The following is a 27903-nucleotide window of genomic DNA, read 5'->3' as shown; positions in this document are numbered from 1 at the left end:
CTTGTGTGACTCACCGTAACTTCGTGCTGCCTGTGAATCCAGATATAGAACTCTCAGCTCCTTCCCCAGCACCATGTCTGCCTGCATGCCACCATGCTTCCTGCCATAATAATGGACTAAACTCTGAGACTGTAAACCAGCCCTAAATAAATGTGCTCCTTTATAGGAGTTGTTGTAGTCAGACAGTGGTGGCATCCCAGCACTCTGGAGGCAGAGGCAGGTGGATCTCTGTGAGTTCAAGGCTAGCCTGATCTACTAAGTGAGTTCCAGGATAGCCAGGCCTACACAGAGAAACCCTGTCCTGAAAAATATTTTAAAAAAAAAGAAAGAGGGGCTGGAGAGATGGCTCAGAGGTTAAGAGCATTGCCTGCTCTTCCAAAGGTCCTGAGTTCAATTCCCAGCAACCACATGGTGGCTCACAACAACCATCTGTAATGAGGACTGGTGCCCTCTTCTGGCCTGCAGGCATATACACAGACAGAATATTGTATACATAATAAATAAAAAAAAAAAAAGAAAGAAAGAAAGAAAGAAAGCCGGGCGGTGGTGGCGCACGCCTTTAATCCCAGCACTCAGGAGGCAGAGGCAGGCGGATCTCTGTGAGTTCGAGACCAGCCTGGTCTATAAGAGCTAGTTCCAGGACAGGCTCCAAAAGATTCTGTGGCCATAGTGTTTCTTCACAACAATAGAAACCTTAACTAAGGGTTGGAGAAATGGCTCAGTGGTTAAGAGCACTGGTTGCTCTTCCAGAGGACCCTGGTGCAACTCTCAGCCCCCACATGGCAGTTCAAAACTGTGTGTAATTCCAGGTTCAGGGGATCCAATACCCTCACACAGACATACACACCAATGCACATAAAATAAAAAGAAATAGTTTCAAAAAAAGAAGACGAAGTCCTAACTAAGGCTCATGGCCTTGTCTACTACTGTCTTAGTTGGGGCTGACTTACAGCTTCAGAGTTTAGTCCATTACAGCCTTGGTCTCATAGTGAGTTCCAAGCCAATCTGAACTATTTTAAGATCCTGTCTCAAACAATCAAAAAGAAGTGCCATTCCTGCCACGCTGCAGAGGGTTTTGATTCATCCTCGACATGACTCTGCAAGCAACAGGTTGCTGCATCATTTTACAGACAGGGAGATCGAGGCCCAGCACGTTAGGTTTAGCGTCTGCGCATATCCGCCCACTTCCGTACTGTCTGCACTGCCCTACTACAGCGTGCCTCCAAGGAGCCACCCTCTATGCCTCCTTGTAACACTGGAACATAAAGCTGACTCTGCCAGCCAAGCGGCTCCACTTCCCAGCCCTCACTGTGTCCCACCTCGCTATCTCAAGCTTCTCGCTTTGGCTAAACCCACAGAATCTCACTGCTACCTCAGAGCGACACCTCTCTTCCTACAGAAGAGGCCAGCGCCCTTGGTAACATCCCAGAGACCATCCCCAGAGCCACCATGCCTGAGGCGCAGAAAGCACAAGAGCTTTGACATCCTCTCTGCACCTTAACACACTCAGGACTCTAAGGTGTGGTGACACTAAGGTCCGAGGCCTGAGAGAGTTTCATAAGCTTGCAGCTCCAGGATTCTGTAGCTACGGACACCCAGAGTGTTCCACGGGGTCCCCATAGCTGTCCGCTTGTCAAGAGACAGAGCAGGACCCTGGGTTCTGAGTTTCAATCCACCTGGCAGGCTGCTACACACAAACAGCAGGGTGGACTGGTGGACCGGAGCCACTGGTGTGGGGCTGGGCCACATCAGCCTGGCAGGGTCAGTAAGGACCATGCCATACCCAGCCCGACCAGCTGTCACTGGAATTCCCCCAAGAGCAGACTAGACAAATGTGAGCAGGTGGGATGAGGAGTTCTGTCGTACTCACAAAGTAGCCATGGACTTCTCACGGAAGGTGACAAAGGCCATTCCTAGGGGCTGGTCCTGGACCCGGCACTCCTCAGCAGTGACCCTCTCCAGCAGTCTGTCATTCATTCGGGTGTAATAAGAGATGGCATCTTCCTGCCAGAAGATATAGCCCCTGGGTGATGTGACCCTGTGCAGGAGTCAGGGCACCCATGCCTGTCCCCTGCTCCAGGCAGGTAGGTGGCAATGCCTCACCCGCTCACAGCCCTGCACTTCGCAGCAGCAGAACTGGCCACAAGTCTTGGGGTTGATGAGGGTCACTCGGCCTGTCTTGGCCTGCAGGCTTGTGTAATAGGCGAGGCTCTTCTCTGCCTTCTTCCTGTATGGTAGGAGTGAGGCTCAGACTCAGACTCACAGTTCTGGGGCCGTGCCACAGCCAACAAGTCCCCCACCAGCAGGGTCTGGAGCTTAGCTTTGAGATCCAGGAAGAGGCAGGCCCACCCTTCCCTGGCCAGCTGAAGGGTCCCAGCAAGGAAGCAGGTGAGCATCTCGGGGCAGGAGGTGGGAAAGCTGCAGCTGAGCTCAGGCATCACCTCTCTTACCTCTCTCTGCACAGGTACATCAGCTTAGCCACGCTGTAGCAGAGCTGGACATCCACCACCTCACACGTAGGATACGCATCCCTGTGGCCAGCGAGGCAGGGTAGAGAAAGCCATTGAAAGAGAAGATCCCTGTAGAAATGAGCGCCCCTCCCTGCCCTTGCAATGGAGTCATGGAGACATGCTGCTGCTGCCTGCCAGCTGTTCCTTTGAAGTTTAATACCAAGAGGGGCGTGGTGTGTGTGTGTGTGTTGACAGGGATTGAACCCACAGCCGCGTGAATACTAAATATATGTTCTATCACTTTTTATATCCCTAGCCCCAGAGGTATAGTTTTCAATAATATGAAAGTAATTGCCTTGAACTGACAAATTTATACTTACTCAACTTTTGGTTGGGAGGAATTGCTCATGGGGAAATACGAATACAACAGGCCTGAGGTGTGGCTCAGGGGTGGAGTGCTTAGCACACATAAGGCCCTGGGTTCCATCCCCAGCACCACTATCCTCCCCAGCCACCCAAAGACAGAGACTGTCATCTGTTCTAGGAATGTATTTACCTTACGCTACTGCTGAAATCCACTCTGCCCATAACCTTTCTGAAGGCAATAGATCCTCTAGAGGGTCTAAGAATAGCAAAACACCCTCAAGCTGGAAAACATCCAAATACATACTAACAGTCAACAAAACGCCTGCATCACCAAGAGTAAGCACTGTATGTTCAGAGTCACACAGTGAGTGAATATTTGAGCCAGAAGCTGAAGCTAGGCAGCCTAGCTGCAAGGTCAGCCAATAGCTACCACAAAATGGCCCTGTGCCATATACAAAACACTGTCCACGTGACTCCTGAGGACTCCGGGCCCACATGGGCACTGCCTGCTGCTATTCTGGGTGCTGGGAGCAGAGCCTGCTTCAGCTTAGATTTTAGTGAGTGTGTGAGAGGGTTCCCACGGAGGAACCAACTAATCTGTTGGTCAGTAGGACCATTTCAGATCCCAGCAAGAGCCAGGGGAGGACTGGGGATGTGGCTCAGTGGTAGCGGCGTTGTCTAGCAAGATTCAATAATGGAACCACAGAAAGGTGAAAAGAAAACGCTTTGAGGAAGGGATTCCCAGAGAAAGTGGCCCCGCTGCAGAGCAAGCCCACAAGTCCACAAGGCACTGCAACAGCCTTCCCCAGGAAGGCTTCCTAGAACAGGGAAAGTCTGAGTCACAGTGTTTGCCTGGCAATGAGGACACTTGTTTTTCTACTTAAGTGTGTGCATGAAGTAGACTCAGTGTTTCCAAACACTGCCTGGCAGGCAACTTAGAGGAATATTTCTCAAGGAACAGAAAAATTATTCTCTTATCAAGTGAATATGCAAATACATTCACATACATATGTAAATATTTCCAAAAATAGTTGTAGCTACTGAAGGAGAGATTTGGCAATAATTTTAAACATCCTTTTATAGTTCTGTTTATACTAATTATTTCCTAGTGTTTTTGTCATAAACTGCACGAAGTTAATTTGTAGCTAACTCCTAGTATTTGCTAGGAGTCAGTGATGGCAGAGCTGACCAGGATGAAGGGGGAGCCTTGGAGCTGCTCTTTTCGCTAGGAATTGAACCTGAGCTTTCCCTGTGCTTGTGGCTGTACACATCGCCTGCTCTGCCTGCAGGAGCTATGGCTGCAGTGGTTGCCTCAGAGCCTTTGATAGTCAGAGATTCTCCCAATGGATGGCCAACATTCCCGGGCCTGGGAGACCAGCTCTGCGTGAACACTCTCTATGCCTGCACTCTGAATCCTGGATCCCGGAGGCTTCACCACAACAGCTACAGAGTACACCTCCCCATGCACACCCCACACCCGCGCCAGGCCACTGCACAGCTCAGCAGCAACACACTTGGAAGTCACTTTATACCTATGGCAGGGAGGGATTAGCCCTGCATATTTAGACAAGACGACATAAGTGTCCATCCTCAGCACAGGCCTCAGAGGCTCTGGTCCAATAACCCTGTTCACCATGAGTGGCTCACAGGGTCTTTCTCTTACCGGAAGTGGCTCTCCACAGTTTCCCTTCTGGCTTCTCTGGGGAGTCCTGTGATGAACAGGGTCTGTCTCACCTGCCAGGGACCATATCAAGAAGAAAGTCACAGAGACAAGTCACAGGATAATGGGGGAAGGGCAGGTGTTACCTCCTTCACATCTCAAGAAAGAAAACCATGGTAGATGAGGGGTTAAAGTTTTCTCACTCTTGGCCTTGAAGAGTCCCAGGGATTATTTATGCTGCCTCTTTTTCCAAAGTAACTCCTGAGCCTGCTTTGTAGGGCAGGGAACTGAGAGAGCCCAGAGAATGACAGCTGCTCAAAGGGGTCAGGCAACAAAGCAAAGAAGTTGAAACCAAGTCACAGTGGGGCACCTGTCCTTAACCCATACTGTTCTAGCTTGGGGACAGGGTGCTGATTAGTTTTAATTTTTTTTTGTTTTGTTTTGTATTTGTCAATTTAACACAACCTAGAGTCAACTGGGAAGAAGGGACCTCAATTGAGGAATCACCCAGAGCAGACAGGTCTGTGGCCATATCTGTGAGAAACTGTCATGATAGATGATTGATGTCAGAAAGCCCAACCCACTCTGGGTGGCGCAATCCCTAAGCAAGTGGTCCAGAACCATATAGAAGACCATCAACCTGGGAGTGATGAGCCAGTAGGCAGTATTCTCCCAGAGTTCCTGTCTCCGTTTCAGCCAAGACTCAACGATAGACTGTGTTCTGGAAGCTTAAATAAACTTTTCTCCTCTCCTAAGTTGCTTTGCATCATGGTATTTATCACAGTAACTAACAAAGGAGGCTAAAATGGGATGGGCATTTTATTTTGTTTTGGCATGCTGGGTTATCAAAGCCAGTGCCTGGCATACGGCAGGCAAGCACTCTACGCTCGGCTCACACTGAGTTCTCAATGTACTTCTCTACTTCATAGCAGTAACTACAATCCTGACCCCACAGATTAAATAGAAACTGGCAAACTGAAGGAAAATGTCCACATTACAGCTTACCAATAAATTAAATGATAATAATAAGTTGAGTATGTCGATGCATGCCTATATTCCTAACACTTGGGAGGTAGCGGCAAGATGATCATAAGTTCAAAGTCACCTTTAGCTACATAGCTAGCTCAAGTCTGTGCTACACAAGACCCTGTGTTTAAAAAAATATATAGTGATTGGTGGTGTTGGTGGTAATGTCAGGTGAGAGCACCCCCCACGTTCACTACTGATGTGGTTCTGTGGAGACTGTGGGGGCTATCTCCTCCATCGCTCACTTGAGACCCTCCCAGAACAAGTCCCAGGCCCCAGCCTCACTCACCTGGCTCTCCTCCTTGTATCTGATGGACCGTGTATGATGCCACATAAAGCCCACAGTGAGGAAGAGGTAGATGACGGAGAAGACGGTGTGCAGCCAAAGGAGGTCATTGCTAAGGAAGACATCACCTCTGTCAGGGTTGGGCATCCCAACAGAAGGGACAGGTTTCAGGGCTGGGGAGGGATCACCTTCAGTGGGTACCTTGCCAATGGCCAATAGCTCTGCCTCTAACAGATGCCATGTAGTCAACAGCCCCCGTCAGTGAGCAAATACTTCAGGGAGACCCCCTATTCTTACACTAGGCTCTATGCCCCCTACAGACCTGAAGCTTCCCAGGACACGGTCACACCACAGCTTCCCTGTCCTGACGTGGGGCTCTATGCCTCCTGCAAACCTGAAGCTTCCCAGGACACGGTCACACCACAGCTTCCCTGTCCTGACGTGGGGCTCTATGCCTCCTGCAAACCTGAAGCTTCCCAGGACATGGTCACACCAGAGCCCAGCAACCCAGCCTGCTCCAGGCTCCCAAACCAGCCTCCTTTGTGGTCAACAAGCTCCGTACTCACTTGGTCTGCAGGTTTGCTATTGTCGTCCTCCCAAAGCTGTACGGGTCTTTATCTGCAGAGAAATAGATAATTAGGTCCAGGTTCACGGTGAGAAAAGTTCTATAGCTCAGGGAGGCACAGCACAAGATGCCTAGACATGGTGTGTCTTCCTAGACATGGAAGACAATGACATCATTCATCAACCTATTTAGAGTTCCATCACCCAGGACCTCTGCTACAGCTTATTGTGCCAGCAAAGTCAGAATTTAAGTTCATTTTGCACTGAGGTTTGCTTTAAAGATGCTTTGATGATAACTAGAAGCATCCGTGGTTGTTACCAACTCAAGGTTCTTGAGGTTGAGAACCACTAGATGTTACAAGTGGTTCTGGGATGGCGTTTTGGGAGTTAAGGAGATATAATTCCAAAGTGACTTGACTGTATATCACAGATATCTTCTGGTCTGTGAATAGTAACCTCTGGGCTTGGGTAAGGGCAGGAAATTGAAAAATAGATTCTGAAGCTGGGAGTGGAGGCTATATTTATAATCCCAACACTCAAGAGGGTGAGGGAAGGCTAGCCTGGACTATACAGTAGGATCTTGTCTCAAAAAAAACAAACAAACAAACAAACAAACAAAAACACAGCTGCTGAAACCTCCAATTCTATCGCACCTGGGGTTGGTTTTTTTTTCCCCCCAACTTAGAACCAAACTTGATGAGGGGCCCCAGCTCCCAGCCCAGACTTAGATGGAGTCTCTTCTAGATCTTTCTTTGGGTGATAATTTTCTCAAAGTCGCTCTATGACTGTCTCACATCCCACTCTACCGAGTCCCTTCCCTAGAGACAATGCCCCGCTCCCTCCCAACACAGACAATGGGCAAGAAAGGGTCTCACTCAGCAAGTCTCCCGAGAGGTTGACAGGCAAGATGACACACAGGGACAAGAAGCTGATCACCACCAGCAGGAAGATGATGTGCCTCTGGAACGACAGGTAGTGGATGGCGTCCTCCCCACACCACTCCAGGATCTGGTCATCGCTGGCCAAGACACACACGTGGAGACATTCTTAACAGGGAGCGACAGGAGGCCAGGCCAGCAAGGCCCCGAGCGAAGTGTTCATCCAACCCTTACGACTGTTGTAGGAGACAGTGTTTTTAAGCCCCCATCCTTCCCTTTGATGTGTGGGTACAAACGCACAGAAAAACCGTAGAGCTTTAAGGGCCACACAACTTGCAAAGCTACTGGCATGATTTCTGAGGCCACCTCCAGTCCCAACACCAAGCTCTGAGCAGAGAGGGCTTGCCATCCTCCGTGTTCTGCTGCTAAAAACATCTGTGTGCCCATTATACAACGGGTGAGGCGTGTGGTACACCTTTTGCTTCCACCACAAGATGGCTGCTGAAAGCCATTTGGGGAACACAGTGCGGCGTACTTGGGCCCTCCTTCTCACCCTCTCTCCCATCCCCCCACCCCAGGGAGGGCTGGGAGAGTAAGAGGAGCCATGTTTTGAACATATTATGTCATTCCATCCAAGTATATCACTCCTTCCCTCTGTCCCTGCCATGGCCCCAGAGATGGGGAAATGACCTGGTCTGCCTTCCGACCCACAGAAATTCCTGGGTCAGTTGGAAAATCCCAGTCGGGGATTTTCTTGTCATAAAGGGAGGAGGGCCAGGTGTTCCACCTGCTCTTTCCTGAATATTCTGCACACAGCAGAGACCAAGAAAGCCCTATGCGGTAAACCCAGAGAAGCAAGTCTGGAAGCCTGAAGAAGCTTACACAACGCTGCGCGGGCCCTGCATCCCAGCACCTTGTGCTGACCGGGCTCAGAGGAACTAACCACCCGTTTCCCACTCATCCGCCCAGCAGATCTGAAGGACGCAATGAACAAAGAGTGCACCCACTCCCAAAGGTGCTCAGGGGTGAGTGGGTCTCAGGCTCGCTCAGTGTTTCACTCCAGGGTGAGCTCGGCAGTTAACACCTTTGCACTTCTAAGCAAGCCACCCACACACCCACTTGGTTCCTCTTGCTTCAACAAGTTCTCTGGCTTCTCCCAATAACTCTGCCTCCTGCCCACAACCTCAGCTACAACTCCCACAGAACTCCCACTCAACAGGTGGGAAAACTGAGGCAAACCAACATGTTTCATTCCATGATATCTTTTTTTTTTCTTTTTTTTGAGACAGGGTTTCTCTGTGTAACAGCACTGGCTGTCCTGGAACTAGTTCTTGTAGACCAGGCTGGCCTCCCGAGTGCTGGGATTAAAGGCGTGCGCCACCACTGCCCAGCCCGTTATCTTTTTCTTTTATAATATTACGCAAGCTAACTAAAGCTTTGTTTTGGTTTACTTTAGGAAGAAATCATTCTATTTAATATTTAACAGTGACTGGATCGGGAGAGGAACTCTACTAGACAGGCTTATATGTGTTGGAGTGAGTTAATGGGGAAATAAATATATTTGCTAAAGGCTAGGGATCTAACTCAGAAGTAGAACACTTGCCTACTATGCATGAAGCTCTGGGATCAATCCCGTATCCATACAGCCATCTTATTTAGTTCAAAATTCTGTCTGTCTCTCTGTCTCTCTGTCTCTCTGTCTCTCTGTCTCTCTCTCTCTCTCTCTCTCTCTCTCTCTCCTTCCAAAACGTGGGAATTAAGGACAGAAATCGGTGATAAAGGCCTGGTTGGTCACTTTTCCTGTGCTAGAAGGAGCCAGCTATCAGGACTGCAGGAGTCTTGGCTCTGCCACTTGTTGCTGTCCACTCCAAAGTCTACATAGTCATCCCTGTTAGACACGTCATTATGTGTCACACTTCAAACAAGACAGTGCTGGCAGCTGAGCAACCACGACTACAGCTGCAGCTCCTCCTTTCTGATAAGTGGAAATACGGGAAAAAAGGCCATCTTAGAACTGATGAAAGATGATGAAAATCCACAGAGGAGGCCAATTCCCGTGAACTAATATGTGAGAGACCCTGTTGTAAATGGTGGAGCTTGATGGGAGTTGCACCCAAGGTCAGGCAGAGAAGCCTGTGTGAGGATACCATATTCCCTGGAACTGGAGTCACAGACTCCATGAGCTGCCATATGGGTGCTGGGAATTGAACGCAGGTCCTCTGGAAGAGCAGCCAGTGATCTTAACCCCTGAGCCATCTCTCCAACATGAAATATTTTTTAAATAAAGTTTAAGTTTCAAGAACCTTTGAAATCCATCTGCAATGTGGGGATCCCTGAGTACCAGTAAGGCTGTGTGCCTGGAAGACCTCCTTCTCCCCTGTACCCTGACTACAGGGGCTTCCCACCCACTTCTGTTCTAGCCCTGATACCCTGTTGGGGTCCTGAGCTGGAAAAGTATGCAAGACACCATCACAGGATCAAACATCTCAGCTACATCCTCCTGAATAATCGAACACCCACACACAGTCACGTGCCCTGGCAGATACCCCCGTCTTACTCACTGCAGGCGGAAGATGGCAGTCAGCCAAGGGCAGCATCCCTAGAGACAGAGAACAGGCATTAGCATCCAACACCTATGTGTTTGGGAAGCAGATACGATCACATCTTTGAGATTAAATAACCATCCCACGTCCCGCTGGGTAAAACAGGGTTTTCCTTCACACATTTGATCAATTACTTCCTCAGGCTCTCATCCTTTGCAAGTCACAACCCCATGGGGAGGGTGGAACTTTAAAAAAAAAAAGACACAACCTTGCTAAAAACCTTTTAAGTTTTGTCAAAATCAGCGGCATTATATAAGCTCCAGGATCAAATCACAAAGCTTCAATCAAGAGCCAGGAAAAATAATGTGAACTTCTGTAAAATTATTTCCAAATGGCATAAAGAGTGTGGGGGGGGGGCAGAACAGGAACAAGTCTAGAGAATTGGAAAGTACCCCAGAACAGGCCCTGGAGAGGGAAGAAGTGTGTGTAGGTTCTGTGATCTCTTGTGTCCTACTACTCATAGCTGGGTGGCTGCCTGCTGGGAAGGACAAATATCTGCTCATTCAACAATGACTAAGTACTTCCCAGATACCTAGCGCTGGGGGACAAGGCTGTATGAGGCCGGGTTCCTGCCCACATTGGCTCAGCATCTAGCAGCTGAGTCAATAATTAACTCTTACACAGAACCATAAGTGTGAGAGAGGAGCAACTCATGGGTCACAGTCAAGTTGTTGGCAAAGCCCTGGGGATCCACAGCCCTTTCTGCCTGCAGTGAATGGAGCCTTGCGGTGAGGGATCACTTAAACACTGGCTCCTTCCAGCTTCTTCAGAGTCCCTGTGTTTCTGTGCACACGGCGGGCAGCTCCCACCAGTGTGGACCACGCCCATAGACCGCAGTGCTGCTGTTAGTCACTGAACCAGAACTACTGTCCAGTCCTCCATCAATCATTACCGCCAGGCTACGTGTACCCTCTGCCCTTCAGGCCACAGAAACAACCATCCCTTGGATACCAACCAGTTCATTTTCAAAGTCTTCTTGCCCTGAGGAAGAAGATGACAGCCTCTGGAATCTGGCCTCACTGGAGACACAAAAGAGAAAAAAAAAGATAAATAATTCTAAAATTCAAAAAGGTTGAATATACATGTCCAGTATCCTGCTGTCTAACCTTAGAGCTCAGGATCAAGGCCATTGACTCTCAATAGTTGCAACAAATATAAACTGCTCAAAAACAAAACAAAACAAAGATAGAGGCAATGCCCACAAACCCAAATGGCATAAAACTCTTTGTTTTATGGGCTGAACAGCACAGGGCCAGGTGGCATCAAGGAACCATACCTGTGTGTACACCCTCCAACCTCAGCACTGAACTGGTCCCACCTGAAGGAACTTCAGAATGTTGCCTGTTTACAGTGCCTTTCCTAAGACATCCAAATCAATTTAGAATGCTGCATTTTATCCTGCCAAAGTGACTGGAATGACAGGCAATAAACAGAGGCTTCATTCCAGAGAAAAGAGCCTGAGAAAGAGTGGTCACAGAAACAGAAGGTAGCAGGGGAATACTACCCAGGAAGTAAGCTAAGGAAAAGAAAGAATACTTATGAGGCCTCATCGTTGGGATGGATTCACTTCAAAACACACACACACAGGACTGGAAAGTTAAGAACGCTGACTGCTCTTCCAGAGGACCTGGATTCAATTCCCAGCACCCACATGGTGGTTCACAAACATCTGTAACTCCAGTCCCAGAGGACCCAACACCCTCTTGTGACACCCCTTTCTGTCCTCTGTGGGCACCAAGCACACATGTGATACACATGTGATATGCATGCAAAACACCCATTCACATAAGATAGAAACTATAAAAAATATTTAAAAAATACGCATGTATTTTATCTAATCCAAGACACCAGCAGTGGTTAGGTGTATAGTTTTCTTAATGAACCATTAAGAAGGAAACAATGGTGCCAATTAAGCTATAACCGATAATCTCATGTTGGGCACGGTGGTGCACACCTGTAATTATCCCATTACTCACTTGAAGACCGAGACAGGAGGATCCCAAGTTCAAAGAAGGCCAACCTGTAAGGCCAGGGCATAGGATACATTTTTCTCAACAACAAAAAAAGAAGCTGGGCGGTGGTGGCACACGCCTTTAATCCCAGCACTCGGGAGGCAGAGGCAGGCGGATCTCTGGGAGTTCGAGGCCAGCCTGGTCTACAAGAGCTAGTTCCAGGACAGGAACCAAAGCTACAGAGAAACCCTGTCTCGAAAAACCAAAAAAAAAAAAAAAACAACAACAAAAAAAGAGGCACCCCAATTCTACCGTTAAAGGTGCAAAACACTCAAGTGTGCATCTCAGAGTGGATGAACTGGCATGTTAAATATGGTAGCATCTGTGTGTGTGTGTGTGTGTGTGTGTGTGTGTGTGTGTGTCTGTGTGTGTCTGTGTGCATGCGCGCATGTGCTAAGGCAAAGATATACATGCACGCACATGTGGTGACTGGGGGCCAACATTTGGCATCTCCCTCAGCCTCTCTTCGTCTTATGTTTTGAGAGAGTCTCTCACTGAGCCTGGAGCTCAGCGCTTTGGCCAAGGCATATGATATATTAGTAAAGTACCTTGTGTCCTATTTGAGCTTACTGAGGAGCTAGCTCTAGAAGACGCTATCTTTACCTTAGCACATGCGCGCATGCACACAGACACACACACACAGATACACACACACAGACACACACACACACACACACACACACACACACAGATGCTACCATATTTAACATGCCAGTTCATCCACTCTGAGATGCACACTTGAGTGTTTTGCACCTTTAACAGTAGAATTGGGGTGCCTCTTTTTTTGTTGTTGTTGAGAAAAATGTATCCTATGCCCTGGCCTCACAGGTTGGCCTTCTTTGAACTTGGGATCCTCCTGTCTCGGCCTTCAAGTGAGTAATGGGATAATTACAGGTGTGCACCACCGTGCCCAACATGAGATTATCGGTTATAGCTTAATTGGCACCATTGTTTCCTTCTTAATGGTTCATTAAGAAAACTACCTCTTGCGGCATTTCAGATCCAAACATATTTGTCTCAAAGTGTCTTCCGAGACCCCTTGTCCGAGAATGAGATGCCCCCTCCCCAGTTCTGTGACATGGAGGGAAGAGAAGAACAAAATAGCCTTGTCTGGAAAGACGTGTCCTCAAGAGTCGGAAAGTAAACCATTCCCATAGAAGATAGCTCCCATGGCCGGCCGCTGCTGTGTCCTGAGGTGGGATCTTCATGCTCAGGCCCAAGCTGAGTGGAACAGTTGAAGGGATCTTTTGGGGGGAAAGGAAGCCTCTCTCTAAATGTGCCATCCTTCATCACCCCATCACTACAACGTTTCAAAAGCTGAAGCAATGGGCCACCAGGATAGACGCGAAAGTGGGGGCCACCGGGATAGACACGAAAGTGGGAGCCACAAGGATAGACATGAAAGTGGGGCCCCCGGGATAGACATATAAGTGGGGGCCACCAGGATAGACATGAAAGTGGGGCCATCTCCCGTTCCCTTCTTGCTGCCTCAGCCGACACCCCTTCCAGAGGCTCAAGCAACCAGACCAAACAGGAAAATCCAGTTCTAGGATTCATCTTCACCTTTAGTAAGCCGCACAGAGCTGTCCCCACCCAAAGAAGAACTGGGAAGGCCTGAGGTCTAGCCAGGGAGCCTGTGTTTGGTTAGCAGGCTTGTCCAGCGTGAACCCTGACCAGAAGGAAGGTGGGCCGCTTCCCCACACCTGCCTTCCTTCTTGATCACTAAGCCGCAGAGCAAGAATTAACTTCAGACATGACGTTCTCAGAGAGCTGCGTCCAAGGTGAGGAAGGAAATGTTATCCGCCTTCCCTGGTGACAAAAATCCTAAAAGTAATGATGATCCTCCACAGCCGGAAACCAGAGCCCGGGAGAGAGGGGATCCCCAGCATTAGTTTCCCTGAGCACACTCTAAGAAGGGAGGCCTCTAAGGGGTCTGTGGTGACCAGCAGAAAGGAAGCTAGAGCTTCTGACTCCAACCCATCCCAGAAACACACATACATCAACATACACACATACATATATGAATAGACATATACACGTACACACATGTAAGCAAACATGCACTTACATACACACATACATGCACAAAGCACACATATTCATACACAGCACTCACACTCAGAGATGTGTAGACGTACTCACATTCCCGGTGAAATGCTTTGTTTTGTTTACCTGCCTGCTTCTGACACCAGGGCTATGCGGCCATAATCCCAGAATCTTCTCCTTATGAAGGAAAACACCAGTACTAAAAACTAAAAGGGGGAAAAAAAAACACCAAGTTAAAGAACACGGGCCGGGCTCTGGGGACGGCCAGACTCAGCGGGCTAGAAGAACCCATCTGGCCCAGAAATAACCCACAGTTTAGCAGCCTGACACCTCCCTCCATTCATTCAACAACCTCCACCACCTGTGCCAAGTCACCAAGGTTGTCACACTGCCACAGGCTTGAGTGGCGTCTTCCCACTCAAGTACATCAGCTGCAGCCGACCCCAATCAGAAGATGAGGTTTGACCTCACCTGATTGAAAAACCACTCTCCCCTTTACTTCACCCAAACCGCGTTCTTAGAGACAAGCCCTCACTAGATTGCCCAGGCTTGCCTCTAAACCCTAGGTTCAAGTGATCCCCCAGCCTCAGCCAGTGGTAGCTGGGACTAAGGGGATGCACCTGGCTTGATTTTTCTTAATTATATTTTATTTTATTTTAAGTCAGATTCTTTGCATTTGTTTCTTCTAAAGGCAAGTTTGCAGACACACAGCAAGAGCACCCCGTGAGCCCTGTCACGCCCTGGCACTCTAGGCTGGCCCAACCCCAGAGAGCAGGGAGAGGTGAACAGGCCTGTGTGACACCAGCAGCCCCATGAGGAGAGTGAGGCCGCTCTCTCCTATTGGCTCTAGATGTCTGAGATGCTTACCTGGCTCCCTAAGCCCTTTACTTCCACCTTGGCCAGCTCTCCCCCAACTACACAGGCGCCTTTGAGATTTAGAAATGGGGAAAGAAGCATCCTGAATAGCACAGGCTTGCCTGCTCTGGTCAAAAGCTGGATTTATTTATGTATGTGTTTATTTAGTGCTGGGACAGAACCTGGCACCTTAGATGTTCCAGGTCAGTACTAGGTCATACTAGGTTATTGAGAGAGGCCCTGCCTAGAAACTGGGGTTTTAAAGGTAAATGTTGTTCCCTTAAGGGAAATCCATAAGCCCTGAGTTTCTGTGAGATTTTCTTAAGGTAAGTCCAGAGCGGATGACGTATTTTCAAACGCAGATGAGTCACCTGTAGGACAAACACAAGCCCCTCAGCATGTGCTCACCCTCTCTCTGCCATTGCTCCCTTGCCTCTGCGCACACAGTGTGGACATGTTCCCTCACCTAGGTCTTCTAGGACCCTCTGGCTTGCATACGGCACCCGCTTGACCCCATAAGTTCCTGCAATAAAAATCTACACTCCTAGACAGGCAGTGGTGATGCATGCCTTTAATCCCAGACAGAGGCAGGTGGATCTCTGCATGTGAAGCCAGTCTGGTCTACACAGTGAGTTCCAGGACAGCCAGGGCTACACAGAGAAACCCTGTCTTGAGAAAAAAAATTCATTGTGGTTGTAATAAGCATGTCATCCCACCTATTTGAGTAGCTAAGGCAGGAGGATTGCTTGAGGCCAGGAGTTCAGAGATCAGCTTCAGCAACATAGTGAGACCTTGTCCCTTATGAAAAAGAAAATCACCCCTATCAGCACAGCCTACATGAAAGTGACTTTCTTCCTAAGCAGCTACCCAGCCCACCTGGGCTCTCCACAGAGCTCTTCAGGCCTTTACCTTCTCCTAGCTCTCTCCATCCTGAGGGCATTGACCCCACCCCCTTTCAGTATACTGCCACACCTTGCCTGCTCCACCCTCTTGGCCAAGTCCCACAGCATGGAGAACTGTTTTTCTCCTGCCAGTAGGATGGCGCTGAGAACGTTCGGTGATAGTAGAGATTCCCTTTTTGGTGAAAGCCAAGGTGAGAACAAGCAGTTTCCTGTATCAGACCTGATGAGCAAGAATGTAGCGAATTTTAAGGGCAACAATATAGACCTCTGCTCTAGAAACCTTCTGCGGTGAAGTGTAGGGTCAGGACACCTGGGTGTGACCCTCTGCCCCTGCCAGGCAGGGGCTGGAGTCCTCTGACTGCCTCCCCTCCTTTCCTAGCTTTCCTACTCAGCTTAGCCACCAGTCCTGGGCAGACCTAAGATATGAACTCCACCCTCCCATCTATCCCATTCTCTACTCCTAGATGCTAGAGTCAAGGAAGGCACGGCTCTGGGGGGGTCTTAATGAAAAAAAAAACAGTGCATGTTAATCCCAATAAATCTAAACTAACTGGGCTGGGATGTGGCTCAGTAGGAAAGTACCTGCAGGGTATGCACATGCCCTGGGTTCCATCCCTAAAACACACACACTCCTCAACCACTGTTGAGCCATTGCAAAGATAATAACGCGCCTGTTTCAATTGGAGGAATCTTTGCAAACATAAAGTCGACATTAAAGAAAGGGACACGTACCCCCTAAGGTCAGCTCTGGCAATCTATTTCTGGCCTTCAACAGCCCTCACATCTCTCATGCCACCCACGCTGAGGGCCAGTAAGACAAGACAGGCCTGGCAAGTGGCTCTGCAATCGGGATCATGATCACACTGCCACACGAGGCCCACGTCCTCCAAGGAAGGAATCATTACATTGGTTCCAGACCTCAGGGTCTCTCTACCACATGCCCGGGGTCACAGAGTACGCACGGGTATGTAGATCTACCTCACGTGCGGTTCCTAGACGGTCCTAGAGAGTAAGAGGTTAAACTGAGAGAGGACCTTACCAGAAAGCAGATGACATCTATGAGCAGGACAGTGGGAATGCCTCCGAAGGTGACCCCCTGAAGCACAGTGCTGTTTTTGGCTGAGCTGTAGCAGTAGGAGTCATTGGGATGGTTCCCAAGGCCCAGGCGCTCGCTGATGGACACCTCCTTGGATGGCCAGGGATCCAGGAATGGGGAGCTGGTCATCCTGCCTTCTCTCCCTAGGGAACAAGAAGTATAATATCAGGGTGGGAACTTTCCGTTTCCCCAGCCAGGGCTGCCACAGCCAAAGGTAAGTGTATGTCATCGGCCCTCCTCCCTCCACCATGCAGGTGGAGCACCTGAGACCCTCAGCACAGAGTCAGGAAAGCCGAGCACCGCATCTCTGTGCCGGGTAGGGTTCACAGAGACTGGGAATAACCCAGATGGTCAGACTACATGACCCACCTGGGTACACAATGAACAGATGTCCTGAGAAGGGGTAAATGAGGTAAAGGGATGGGGTGGTCAGAGGTAGCCACTTCTTCAGCCTCAAGTGCTTCTGGGAAAATAACTCCTTCAAGAGTCCTCAGGGAGCCGGGCAATGGTGGCGCACGCCTTTAATCCCAGCACTCGGGAGGCTGAGGCAGGCGGATCTCTGTGAGTTCAAGGCCAGCCTGGTCTACAAGAGCTAGTTCCAAGACAGGAACCAAAAGCTACGGAGAAACCCTGTCTCGAAAAATCCAAAAAAAAAAAAAAAAAAAAAGAGTCCTCAGGGCATCCAGAAACAGGCAGGAGAAGGAGGGCCACAAAGGCGGGAAAGAGGAAACCTCAGACACCAGTAGGTAAGAACGGGAACAGCCAAGAACACTGCTGGTTCTTCTGAGCCAAGGACAAAAGCCCTCTCCAACTATCTATCCTCAGAATGTCAGAGCTGGGATCTCCAAGACTGGTTGTACTTGGAACCCAAGTTTTGAAACTTTATGACTTCTTGTCCCCCAAACCAAGAAGCTGGGTGCAGCAGGATTGAGCCTCAAAACCTGACTCTTCCCTTAGTGGTGGTGGTGCACGCCTTTAATCCCAGCACTTGAGGCAGAAGCAGGTAGATCTCTGTGAGTTTGAGGCCAACCTGGTCTACAGAGCAAGTACCAAGGCAGGCTCCAAAGCTACACAGAGAAACCCTGTCTCAAAAAACAAAAAACAAAACAACAACACAAAAACTTGACTCTTCACTGTTCACATGGTGCTTCCCCAAGAGAGGCAAAAGCGGGAGGCACAGCCAGAGAGGAGAGGCCTAGGCCCTCTCCTAGGCGAGGCTCAGGGCAAAGCAGGTCCCTAGCTCCGCCCTCTTCCGTCCACACCTCCCCCCCCCCCAACAGAAGGCTCAGTGTTTCAAGCAGACACAGCTGCAGGCTATGGCACCCCTGGAACTCCTGGCAAATCTAATAGAACTCTCTAGAGTCTGTCCCCTGGCACTGGAGACTGGGGACTTTGGTGCCCACGTTCTGGCCTACTCTACACATAATTTATGAGAGGAGAATCATAAGAAAACACCTTCCTCCTTAGGCGCCCGCCTCCCCAAATCTGCTGAGGTTACGGTCCCTAGAGGACTTCCTCAAAGTCCACTTCTTCTACCTGCTACAGAGACCAAACCCAAGTATTAGGGACAAAAAACAGGGTGGGGATGTGGGGAACTGAAGCACATGTCTGAACTACCTAAAGTACTAGTAAAGTATCCAATTCTGACTCCTGACACTGCTGTACCGGGGAACACACACACACAAAACTCTCTTACACACACACAACACATACACACACTCGCACGGTGCAATGAGGTTGATAGTAAATGAGGGGAGGGTATGGGGGTAGGGGTTCAATTCCAATTCTGGCTCCTGGGACTGTTATGCTGGGGAACACACACACACACACACACACACACTCGCAATGTGCCTGACAGGAAGTGAGGGGAGGATGGGAGGGAGACAGGCCTAAGAATGGATCACTTTCACGTCCTATAAGGAACTTGCAGTGGCTGGAGGAAGAAGTTGTGTATGGTGCTATAGCCATTGGTTAGTGGCTGTGAACAGTCATGAATGTCACCTCCACCTTGAAGCTGCTTTGTCTCGTTTAAACCTCACCCAGGAAATAAGGAATGGTCTCGGAAGGCCTGCAACCCCAGCACTCAAGGAGGAAATAGGAGGATCGGGATTTTAAGACCAGCCTTGGCTACAACAGAAAGCTGAACCAAACAGACTTGGCTCCAGGCTCAGTGCTGACACCTCCTGAGGCTTCCAGTGCCCCTGGCACCAATAGAAATCTCCACATAAGGCTGTTTCAAAGAAGAAAAAAGTGACCAGGACATCAGTACTTTGAAACATCCCTGTCTGGCGATGCAACGCCTTCCATTCATCACGCTTACCAGACACTGTAGAGAGGAAGGACTGTGGAGAGAAGTCTTCAGTTGAACCAGCCCCTCACAGTTCCCTAGTTTCAGTGAGCCAGGCTCTTGCTTCCTCATTTCCTGCTAAGCTGTCCACTTTGACCTGCCCCTGCAACACCAACCCTCACAAACTGTCCTATAGCAAACCCAGGTGCCCCCAGTGTCATGTAAGTCACAGGGGTCACCCTCCTCCAGTTTAGGAATCAGAACAGCGGTCCTACAGCACCCTGCTCCTACTCTCTGACCTGCCTGGATGTCTCTCATCCCACAGGCCATTTCCTGGCTTTGCTCAGTGGGTCTCCTCCTACCTGGCTCTTCACCTAAACTCCCAGACCTCCACCAGCTGCCGGTGCTCCTCTGTGTGCCCCTTTCCTCTCTCTTCACACAGCCCCGCCAGCTTCCTGCTTCTTGATCCCGTGGATCAAGGCCCTGCTAAAATCAGGAGGGTTTCTCTTCCACAGAAGCACAGAGGCTGTGGGCTAGAGGTGGCATCCACCCCAAGCCAAAGCCTCATACAGACCCAGAGGGCTTCTGCAGCACCCCAAGGTCCCCTAAGGCTAGAACTGGGGAAAGGGAACTGGCCACAAAGCAAACAAGGAGGGCTTGGAAAGAGAAAGGGGAAAACATCCTCATAAACGCTCACAAAGGGACATTGTCCCAGGGAAGGGAGGTGCTGAGGTGGAGCTGGGGTGGGAGGAGGGGCTCTCCAAAATCACTGTTTCAGGGGCTTGGAGAAACAGAGGCCTTGACCCCAGGAAGGTTCCTCTGGCTCCCCTTCCCCAACAGCCCTTCACACTCCTAAGTAATTTTTCTCTTGCCAAGCACATTTCCCAGGACAATTTACAAAGTTTGGTAAAAAACTAAGGGAGGCGGGTGTGGTGGTACTCCCATTTAATCCCAGAGTTCAGGAGGCAGAAGCAGGTGGTTCTCTGCGAGCTCGAGGCCATCGAAAGAGCCAGGCAGTAAGAATCTGACTTAAGGAAAGTCAGACTGGAAAACCAGACAAAAGGAAAGCCCTGAGAGCTCAGCCAGCAGGGAGGGTGGCCTGGGCAAGAGGTCAGACCCACCTCCTCAGGCAGACACCAAGCGCCACCTTACCCCAGCATCCCCCAAGGTCTAGAATCGGGGAAATCAAACGCAGCAGAGCAAACATGGAAGACTTGGGAAATGAAAAGAGGAGGAACCTTTAAGACCCACAGTCTCAGACCCTCATCTCTTCCAGCCAGGGGCAACTTGTTCCCACCCACCATCTGCGTGAAAAGCCAGAGGCTGCCGCAGAACATTCCCTAAGCTCTCAATGAACCAGCCCTTTCTCGCCTTCTCAAAGGAATGTGCTCTGAGAGGGCAGGGGGGAGCGCACCCATCGAGGGGCAGCCAGACCAAGCTCAGAAGGCTTTCGGGGTGAGGAAGAAGCCAAATTAGCCCCAAGGGCTAGGAACACGCGGCTCAGAGCAAAGCGTGCTCTGAATGTGCGGCAGACCTGTGCTCCAAAGACATCGCTAAGAGAGAGGGGCAGGGGGCGGTCTTGAACCAAAAAAAGTAGCTAGTCACTGTGGCCTCAGTAGCCTTGCCTAGGTGCACACCCTTAGCAATAGTCAGCATCCCACATTCAATGAGTATACTCATACACGAATGCTCAGTATTCCACCATCTCATCTCCACCCAAAAAAAAAAAAAAAAAAAAAAAAAAAAAAAAACCTCCACGGGGCTGGCTCTGCGAACCAACTAGAGCTTCAGGACAGAAAATGTGTTCCCTTTTGCAAAAGTCCCTACAACTGTTGGTCCCTGCCTGGGACTAAAACTCCACCCTACCCGAGGTCTCAAGTAGCCAGGCTGATCAGGTCCCAGGATAAGTTTTCGGATGTGGTTTCTTTACCGTCGCAGATCGCCCCCCCCCCCCACTCGCGCCTCCCCCGGCCTTCCCCAAGTCCCCAGGTTTCCTCCACCCGATGCTACCAAGGCAGGAGTGGTCACCAGGATGGTACAAAGCCCGCTTTAGCCGGATCTAGCCTTGTAAGGAATTAGAGAGGGCTCCGAGGCTGCCCGCCGAGTTAGACGGGGAGATCGGACCCCGCAAACAAGCTCCAAAGCCCGCGGAGGAACAGGGAGAGAAGTCAGCCACGCAGTCAAGGGCTGTCAGGAAGTCCCAGCGGCGCAGGGTTTGATTGGCACTGTCTAGCCACCTACCCGGCTACTGCTACCCCGACAGCTGCCAGGGCAGGCGACCCGAGGCGTACTGCCCCGTGTAGACCCCCGCCGGCACATCCTGGAAGCGGCGGGGAGCGACCTGCCACCCCCCCCCCCCCCCCGCTCGGCTCCCCTTCCCACTTTACCTGCGGTGGCGGTGGCGCGGCGAGCGCGCCGGGGAGGAAGGGGGTAGGAGTGGTCTGGCCGCACCTGGAGGGGCGGGGCAGCGTCCCCACCACTTAAAAGTTGCAAAGTGAAACTCCGGCGCCTCTTGCACATGCGCAGAACTGCGTCCACGCCTTCCTTAATTTGGACTGTTCGCCAGCGCCGTCGCCAGCTGGACCGCGAAGACTGTGCGCCGGACAGTAAGCCTGTATGTGGTTCTCTAACCGTGGTCCACGCGTGGCCGTCCTCACCGAAGTCTACGGCCGGGATCAGACCATCTAAAGCGCACAAGGCCGGGAGAGGACGTCTCGGGGCTGTCTTTCCTTTGCCCCAGCACATCCCCATTGAGAGGACACTGGGCCAAGTCTAGGATGGTCGGCGCTGGAAAGCATCTGCAAACGTTCGTGATCGGCTCTGTGTGGGGTTGAATGTCCCCAGGAACTTCATAAGCTGGCCCAGTTGGGACGCAGTGCGGGGGAGCACCGGGGCACAGTAGACCTACCCTGCACCAGTCATCTGAAGCCACAGAGAGGACCGCCGCGGTAAGGAGCCAGGACCTTGAAAGTTCCAAAGCTACGTCCTGCCCTAAATAAATAAAATACAGCATTTCTAGAGTTCCTGGGACCACATGTTACTGTTCCGGCCTGGGCCACCAACGTTGCCAACTGCGGCCAAACACGCTGTGTGTTCTAAATGGGACTTGGAGGTTTCTAGCGAACCAGCGGCCTCTGCACCTGCCTTGCCCCCCTCACCCAGGGCAGGATCGTCGCTGGATGTGCTGGGGAATGGAATGAGGACTATGGCCGGGCCACTGCTGCAAACTACCCACTTGCAGGCCTGTTTCCACAAGGAAAAGAATGGAACCAAAGCTTGCTTTAGGGTCCTTGCCAGCACTAACCAACTTCATGCCGGAACTGCTCCTCGTTCCCCAAGGCACAGCTTTGCCCCTTCTCTGACCTCGCTTCCATGCCTGGGCTTTCATCTTCTACTGTAAAGACAAAAATATCCTGGCAGCTTTCCTGTCCCTGATTCTAGCTGGTGGCTATCTGAAACAGGGTGTCTTTCCTCTCTCCGTTCTCCTCTGTCTGACTTCCATCCTCTCTCCCTTAAGTGCCTAGCTAACAGTTATTTCTCAGAACTTTCCTCTGTCCTTATCTTCCCTTAGCTCTACTTGGCCACGCCCCTGCTCTGCTACTGCCTTTGTTAAAGACCCCACAGCTATCTGGTTTCCCTAGATCCCTGGTTATCATGGTCCCCCGGTCATTCCTCTGGCTCCTCAGATTGGTTCTGTACATTCTCCCTGCTCCCACTCCACACATCTTTAGTCCTCACTTCCTGCCTTTGTTGATGATGCTGACACCTGCCTGACCTGGGTCCTGGGGTCTAGCCCCAGTCCTATTAGGATGGTGGCACCACTACCTAAGAAAAGAACACATTAGGAGCCTTGATAACGGCAGAAAGGCTTTCTATGGCTGCTCTTCAGTAGATGACGGCTGTCTCAAAGTCCAGAGAAGTCAGTGGTGTGATGGTCAGGGTGCCAGGTGACAAAACAGAACGAAAGCGATGAACAAGGAGCTGGAGATGTAGCTCAAGCTGTCAGAGTGCTTGGGTAGTGTGCACGAAGCCCTCTGTTTGATCCCTAGAACCACAGAAGTCAAACATGGTGTACAAGCCTGTAATCACAATACTCAAGGACCAGGCCAGTGGTGGCTCAGGGGGTGAAAGTGCTTGACATGAAAGCCTGACCCCCCCCCCCAAACCACTGTTTTTCTGTTTTTGTTTTTGGGTTGTTTTTTTTTTTTTGAATTTTCGAGACAGGGTTTCTCCGTAGCTTTTTGGTTCCTGTCCTGGAACTAGCTCTTGTAGACCAGGCTGGCCTCGAACTCACAGAGATCTGCCTGCCTCTACCTCCCGAGTGCTGGGATTAAAGGCATGCGCCACCACCGCCCGGCTCAAAAACCACTGGTTTTTTAATTTTTTTTTGGGGGGGGGGGTTCGAGACAGGGTTTCTCTGTGGCTTTGAAGCCTGTTCTGGAACTAGCTCTGTAGACCAGGCTGGCCTCGAACTCACAGAGATCCGCCTGCCTCTGCCTCCCGAGTGCTGCGATTAAAGGCGTGTGCCACCATCGCCCAGCTCAAAAACCACTGTTGAAGGAAGAAACCGGCTCCCAAAAGTTTGCCCTCTGACTTCTACAGCACATGCTAGCTGGCTCTCTCTCTCTCTCTCTCTACACACACACACACAATTTAATTTTAAAAATATTTAAGGTCATCTTTAACTACATATGGAGTTGGAAGCCATCCTAAGCTACATGACACTTTGTCTCAAAGAAAGAATAATGCTAAAATAAAAGCAAGCAGCTCCAACGTGAGACCCTGTCTAAAAAACAAACCCAACACGTGAGTTGGACTAGCCAGGATGTGCTAGTCAGTGTGTAAAGCAATTATGGAATCTCTGGTTCCTTAAACCAGAGCCATGGACCTTAGGGATTGCACCTATTTAATGGATCACGATGAGAAGATTGAGGGCACAGCTGGAGGGTGTGGAAGTCTTAGCTGACAGCTGTGTAGACTGGCAGAGAGACTTCAGAAGTCCCTTCCCTGGGCTGAGATTCTGCATTAGTTATTTCTTCAAGTCTCTGTAAACATGGTATCCTACGATGCTACAGATGATGCTGTAAAAGGCTCCCTGTATCAGTCTAAAAGGACAAAAGGAGTGAGCCCTGTTCTTCTAGAGTTATGTAGGATTTTTTTTTTTGAGACAGGGTTTCTCTGTGTAGTCCTGGAACTGGCTCTGTAGAACAGGCTGACCTCGGACTCAGAGATTCACCTGCCTCTGTTCCTGTCTCAAAAACAACAAAACAAACAAGAAAAGTTACAGAACAAGACGTATTTTATTCACATCTAGCAAAGTCCGTATTACCTAGGTTGAGCATGTTTGATACACTTGTGTCTTAGGGACAAAGTTACAAAGTCACTGGGGCTCAGTGACAGGTTAAGGAAACAATGGCAATTAGGAATTCTGTTCTTAGCTTACAGTAACTATACATGTTAAGTGCTTTAACATACAGTGCAGTGACTAGAACAGAGATGGCTAGGTAGGGCCCCCTAGTGGCCAGTGAGTCACATTCCTCATAACAAAGGTAAAATTTAGGGGAAGAGCCTGGACTCCAATACAGAGAGTTCAGCAAAGAACACAGACAGGGCATTAGCCCATCAGGGATTCAGAATCCCCGTCTCTCAGTACAATAGAACACTTCGGATATACATGAAAGTCACATCGTTGGGGAGGCCACTTCCTTTGCCTATGACTCCAGCCTCCTGGGTATGAGAGCCCCATCAGAGGCACAACTACACTTCTGCACCCTCATGTTGGGCAGGCTGACCACCTGAGGCCTGGTCCTGTCTCCCTCCTTCATGCTGACAATAATGGGCAGAGAAGTCATCTCTGAGGCAACACACTGCCGTGGCCCCAGGAACGGCCACTTGATGGTCAGGGACTCAGGCAGCTGCAGGCAGCTGCCCACACACTCATAAATCAGGAACCCTGGGGGTTCAAGGATCCAGTTCTCTGCCCACTCCATCCCCTGCAGGTCAAGGTACATCTCTTGACGACAGCATCGAGTACCTTCAGTCACAGGCGCCTCGGGATCACAATTGCCTTGAGCCCTGTGGGAATGAGACATCAGAAGTCAGTTGAGAAGGCGAGAATCTGGGCATCTGGGAGGGAGACTTAAGATCCAGCTCTCCACTGGGCTGGACGGTAGTGGCACAGGCCTTTGATCCCAGCATTCGAGAGGCAGAGGCAAGCGGATCTCTGCTAGTTCAAGACCAGCTTGGTGCCTACAGAGCTAGTTCTAGGACAGCCAGAGCTACACAGAGAAACCGTGTCTCAGAAAAGAAGAAGGAGGAGGAGGAGGAGGAGGAGGAGGAGGAGGAGGAGGAGGAGGAGGAGGGCTGGGTATATAGCTCACTGGGAGAACACTGGCCTGAATTGGATATTTATGTGGGAGTGGATAACTAATAACTAAAAAATATTTACTGGGGGCTTCCTAACAGTCAGAGGGACTTTTCTAAATAGTCTCACACTCTGAAACTTGGTCATTTCACAGTTAAGTCAAATTACACATTTGTCTCTCGATTTCACTTATCAAGTTAACCCACAGCGTCTTACCCGTAGTCCTTGAGATCCAGCGTGTGCAGCTCCAGCTGGGGCTCACCCCGCCCCTCGCTGCCCGGTGCCCCTTGAGCAGCAAAACGGACCAACTTGTGTGCGCTCCACGTCCCCGGACCCAGATGTTCCCTCTGCACCGACACCTGCAGCAACAGTGGCTGCCTTGGCCGACTCAGCTGCTGCCAGAAGTTCACTGCCTCCGTCACGTCGAAGGCCTTCCAGCCGCTCTCGTGGATGGACACGAGCCTGCGACACAGCTGCGCGTCAGGCGAGGGAACTGGGAGACTGTCTCTAGTCTACTAGGAGAGGAGTCTCCAGTCCCGTCCTGTCCTGTCCCCATCCTCAGCTGCTCCCCTCCCCCAAAGAGAGAGAGAGAGAGAGAGAGAGAGAGAGAGAGAGAGAGAGAGAGAATCTCCTATACCTGGAATCGATGAGAGCTGTACGGTTAGAGCCGTCTTCACGGAAGCGTAGCCACTCAATGGTGACCCGAGCCCGGGCACTGTGTGGGGACAGCCTCTTTTGCCTCCGGAGAGCAGTTGTGGGGACCGGCTCCTGGAACAGCCGCAGGACGGCCTGCACCAGCTCACTGTTAGGCGGCAGCCGCTGCTCCATGCCAAACACTAGCAAGTGTGTGGAGGTCTCGGACACCAGGAACCTGCCTGCCACCTCTGTGGACAATGGACAAAGTCAGCCGGACCTCTACTGGCACCAAGACCCAAGGCCAAGGTTCCTTACTAATCCACAGGAAGAACTGGGAGCAGGAAGCCCATGAGCACGGGGGAAAAAGAAGTACCTCTCCCTACCTAAGAATTATAAATTTTGCAATGAGACCCTGAATACTAAAACAATCAGTGGGGTTGTGTCTTTTTTATTATCAGCTGCCACCCCTGGTGGTGGCTTTGAACCCCTGTGTAATGAAGGAGCTGGTGGGGTTCAAGAGCGCAGCAATGCAGTATTCTTCAGCGAAGGTTGCAGGAGAAGATAGTTGGAGAGTACAGAGTCAATGACTCCTCCACGAAAGAGGAACGGGAGCCTGTGGACATCTTTATCAGGACTGCAGGAGCCTGGGGCAAATGTTAAGGGCTGTCGCATCCTGAATGGCACCAGTCACTGTGAACACGGGAGGCTCTAGGATAGCAGGATGGTCACCTGAACGGCCAGCCACACCTATCCTCAGCAGTCACTGCTATCGCCTGTTCAGAACCAGCATCCTTATGTCTCCAGACCAAGGTACCATAGGAGAGTAAATCTGAGGATGTGGCTGTGCCCTAGAGCTGATTCCAGCTGGAAGAGGCGGTGCTACCACGCAAGCCCTTGCTGTCTTGACAATGAGATACTTATACTCTCACTCTTCCGAACTTTCTGCTACCCGGGGCTGCCCCTACCCAGCCACTGTTCTCTGTTCATGGCAAAACAGTCCACCACTATTCCAGATGGTGACCCCAGGAAGTTCTATGTGGCCTTGACCTTTCCTGGGGCTCTGTTTCCTCCATTCTCCTTCTCTTCTCTGCTCCTGAATTTAACAGCAAGTTTAGCCCCCCTTTTCCTATCCCCAAGGGTCCTTCAGTGCACGGCCAGGTCCCCAGCGCCCAGACCCAGTGCTCTCCCGGACCTGCTCCTTCTAATAAACCCCTCAGAGTGTGACCCCATGGCTTCTACTCTGAGTCCCACAAACCCATGGCCCATTGACACCACAGGTGGAAGACCTGTGAGCCTGCCTTGCCTAGAGACTAAGGACAACGTGGGAGGGCTTACCTCGAAAGTTCTGACTGAACCTCTTCCCTCGGGAGCGGCTGGCACGGCTGTGCTGCAGCAGGGCCACGTACTGAGCCCTCACGTGGGAGGGGATGGCGAGCCCCTCCACATCAGCCTTGTCCAAGACCGGTGGCTGGCTAAGCTGCAGCTGTTGCAGTAGGCTGGCCAGAACTTGCTCTCCAGTCAGAGCTGCCCCAGGGCCAACCAGGGACAATACCCAGAGTGCCCAGCAGAGCCACAGGGACCGCATGGTGATGCCCAGGGAAGGAGCTGTGGATGTGTGTGTCCCAAAAGAGTCTTGAGTCTACAGAGGGCTGGTGCAGACCAGCTTTATAGTTGGCCCTGGGATGGGGGGTGGGGAAGAAGGAGGAGAGAGGTCACACCCCTGGGACCTCCTGGGAGCTCAGCATGAAACAAGCCCCTGAGCCCTGAGGAGGGGCTGTCTAGAAAAGACACAAAGGCCTGTCTGGACTGAGAACATCTGGTCACCACTGTCTGTTAGTCGTATGTCTCAACACTGACTTAAGGGTGCCTAAC

General features: G+C 50.7%; 2 protein-coding genes across 4 annotated transcripts in view; both read right to left on the bottom strand.

The window, feature by feature from the left end:
• Tmem63a (transmembrane protein 63A) overlaps window positions 1–21533 on the bottom strand; it is a 36755-nt gene extending 15222 nt beyond the window's left edge. The window contains exons 1-12 of one of the 3 annotated variants that reach the window (XM_041635497.1): window positions 21419–21533; window positions 16688–16887; window positions 14018–14097; window positions 10789–10852; window positions 9792–9829; window positions 7228–7370; window positions 6355–6406; window positions 5792–5900; window positions 4480–4550; window positions 2451–2531; window positions 2104–2227; window positions 1871–2004 (exon numbers count right to left, since the gene is read on the bottom strand). In XM_041635497.1, the coding sequence (XP_041491431.1) occupies window positions 1871–2004; window positions 2104–2227; window positions 2451–2531; window positions 4480–4550; window positions 5792–5900; window positions 6355–6406; window positions 7228–7370; window positions 9792–9829; window positions 10789–10852; window positions 14018–14097; window positions 16688–16873 (1082 nt within the window). In that variant the 5' untranslated portion in view covers window positions 16874–16887; window positions 21419–21533. Of the gene's footprint in view, window positions 1–1870; window positions 2005–2103; window positions 2228–2450; window positions 2532–4479; window positions 4551–5791; window positions 5901–6354; window positions 6407–7227; window positions 7371–9791; window positions 9830–10788; window positions 10853–14017; window positions 14098–16687; window positions 16888–19064; window positions 19516–21041; window positions 21161–21418 lie in introns of those variants that run through there. The other 2 variants (XM_041635498.1, XM_041635499.1) reach the window with 2 other exon arrangements.
• Window positions 21534–24742: 3209 nt separating this feature from the next.
• On the bottom strand, window positions 24743–27616 carry LOC121435784 (left-right determination factor 1). Its single transcript, XM_041635244.1, has 4 exons — window positions 27367–27616; window positions 26033–26279; window positions 25612–25857; window positions 24743–25106 (listed from the first exon to the last, which is right to left on the bottom strand). Exons 1-4 carry the CDS (start codon window positions 27614–27616, stop codon window positions 24743–24745), a joined length of 1107 nt encoding a protein of 368 aa, XP_041491178.1.
• Between the last annotated feature and the right edge of the window lie 287 nt (window positions 27617–27903).

The sequence above is a fragment of the Microtus oregoni genome, unplaced genomic scaffold (assembly GCF_018167655.1).
Source record: "Microtus oregoni isolate MIOR12 unplaced genomic scaffold, Mior012 000047F_ref0000412, whole genome shotgun sequence".
Taxonomy (NCBI): Eukaryota; Metazoa; Chordata; class Mammalia; order Rodentia; family Cricetidae; genus Microtus; species Microtus oregoni.
The sequence above is the reverse complement of the archived record's forward strand: the minus strand, read 5'-3'. Positions and strand labels throughout refer to the sequence as shown.

Bases quoted from the DNA above. Each gene is read 5' to 3' on its own strand.
- LOC121435784 (XM_041635244.1), bottom strand. From the start codon at position 27,616: ATGCGGTCCCTGTGGCTCTGCTGGGCACTCTGGGTATTGTCCCTGGTT. The intron at 25,858-26,032 runs GTATAGGAGATT...GCTGTGTCGCAG, and splicing joins ACAGCTCTCATCGATTCCAG to GCTCGTGTCCATCCACGAGA. The intron at 25,107-25,611 runs GTAAGACGCTGT...TCATTCCCACAG, and splicing joins CTGGATCTCAAGGACTACGG to GGCTCAAGGCAATTGTGATC.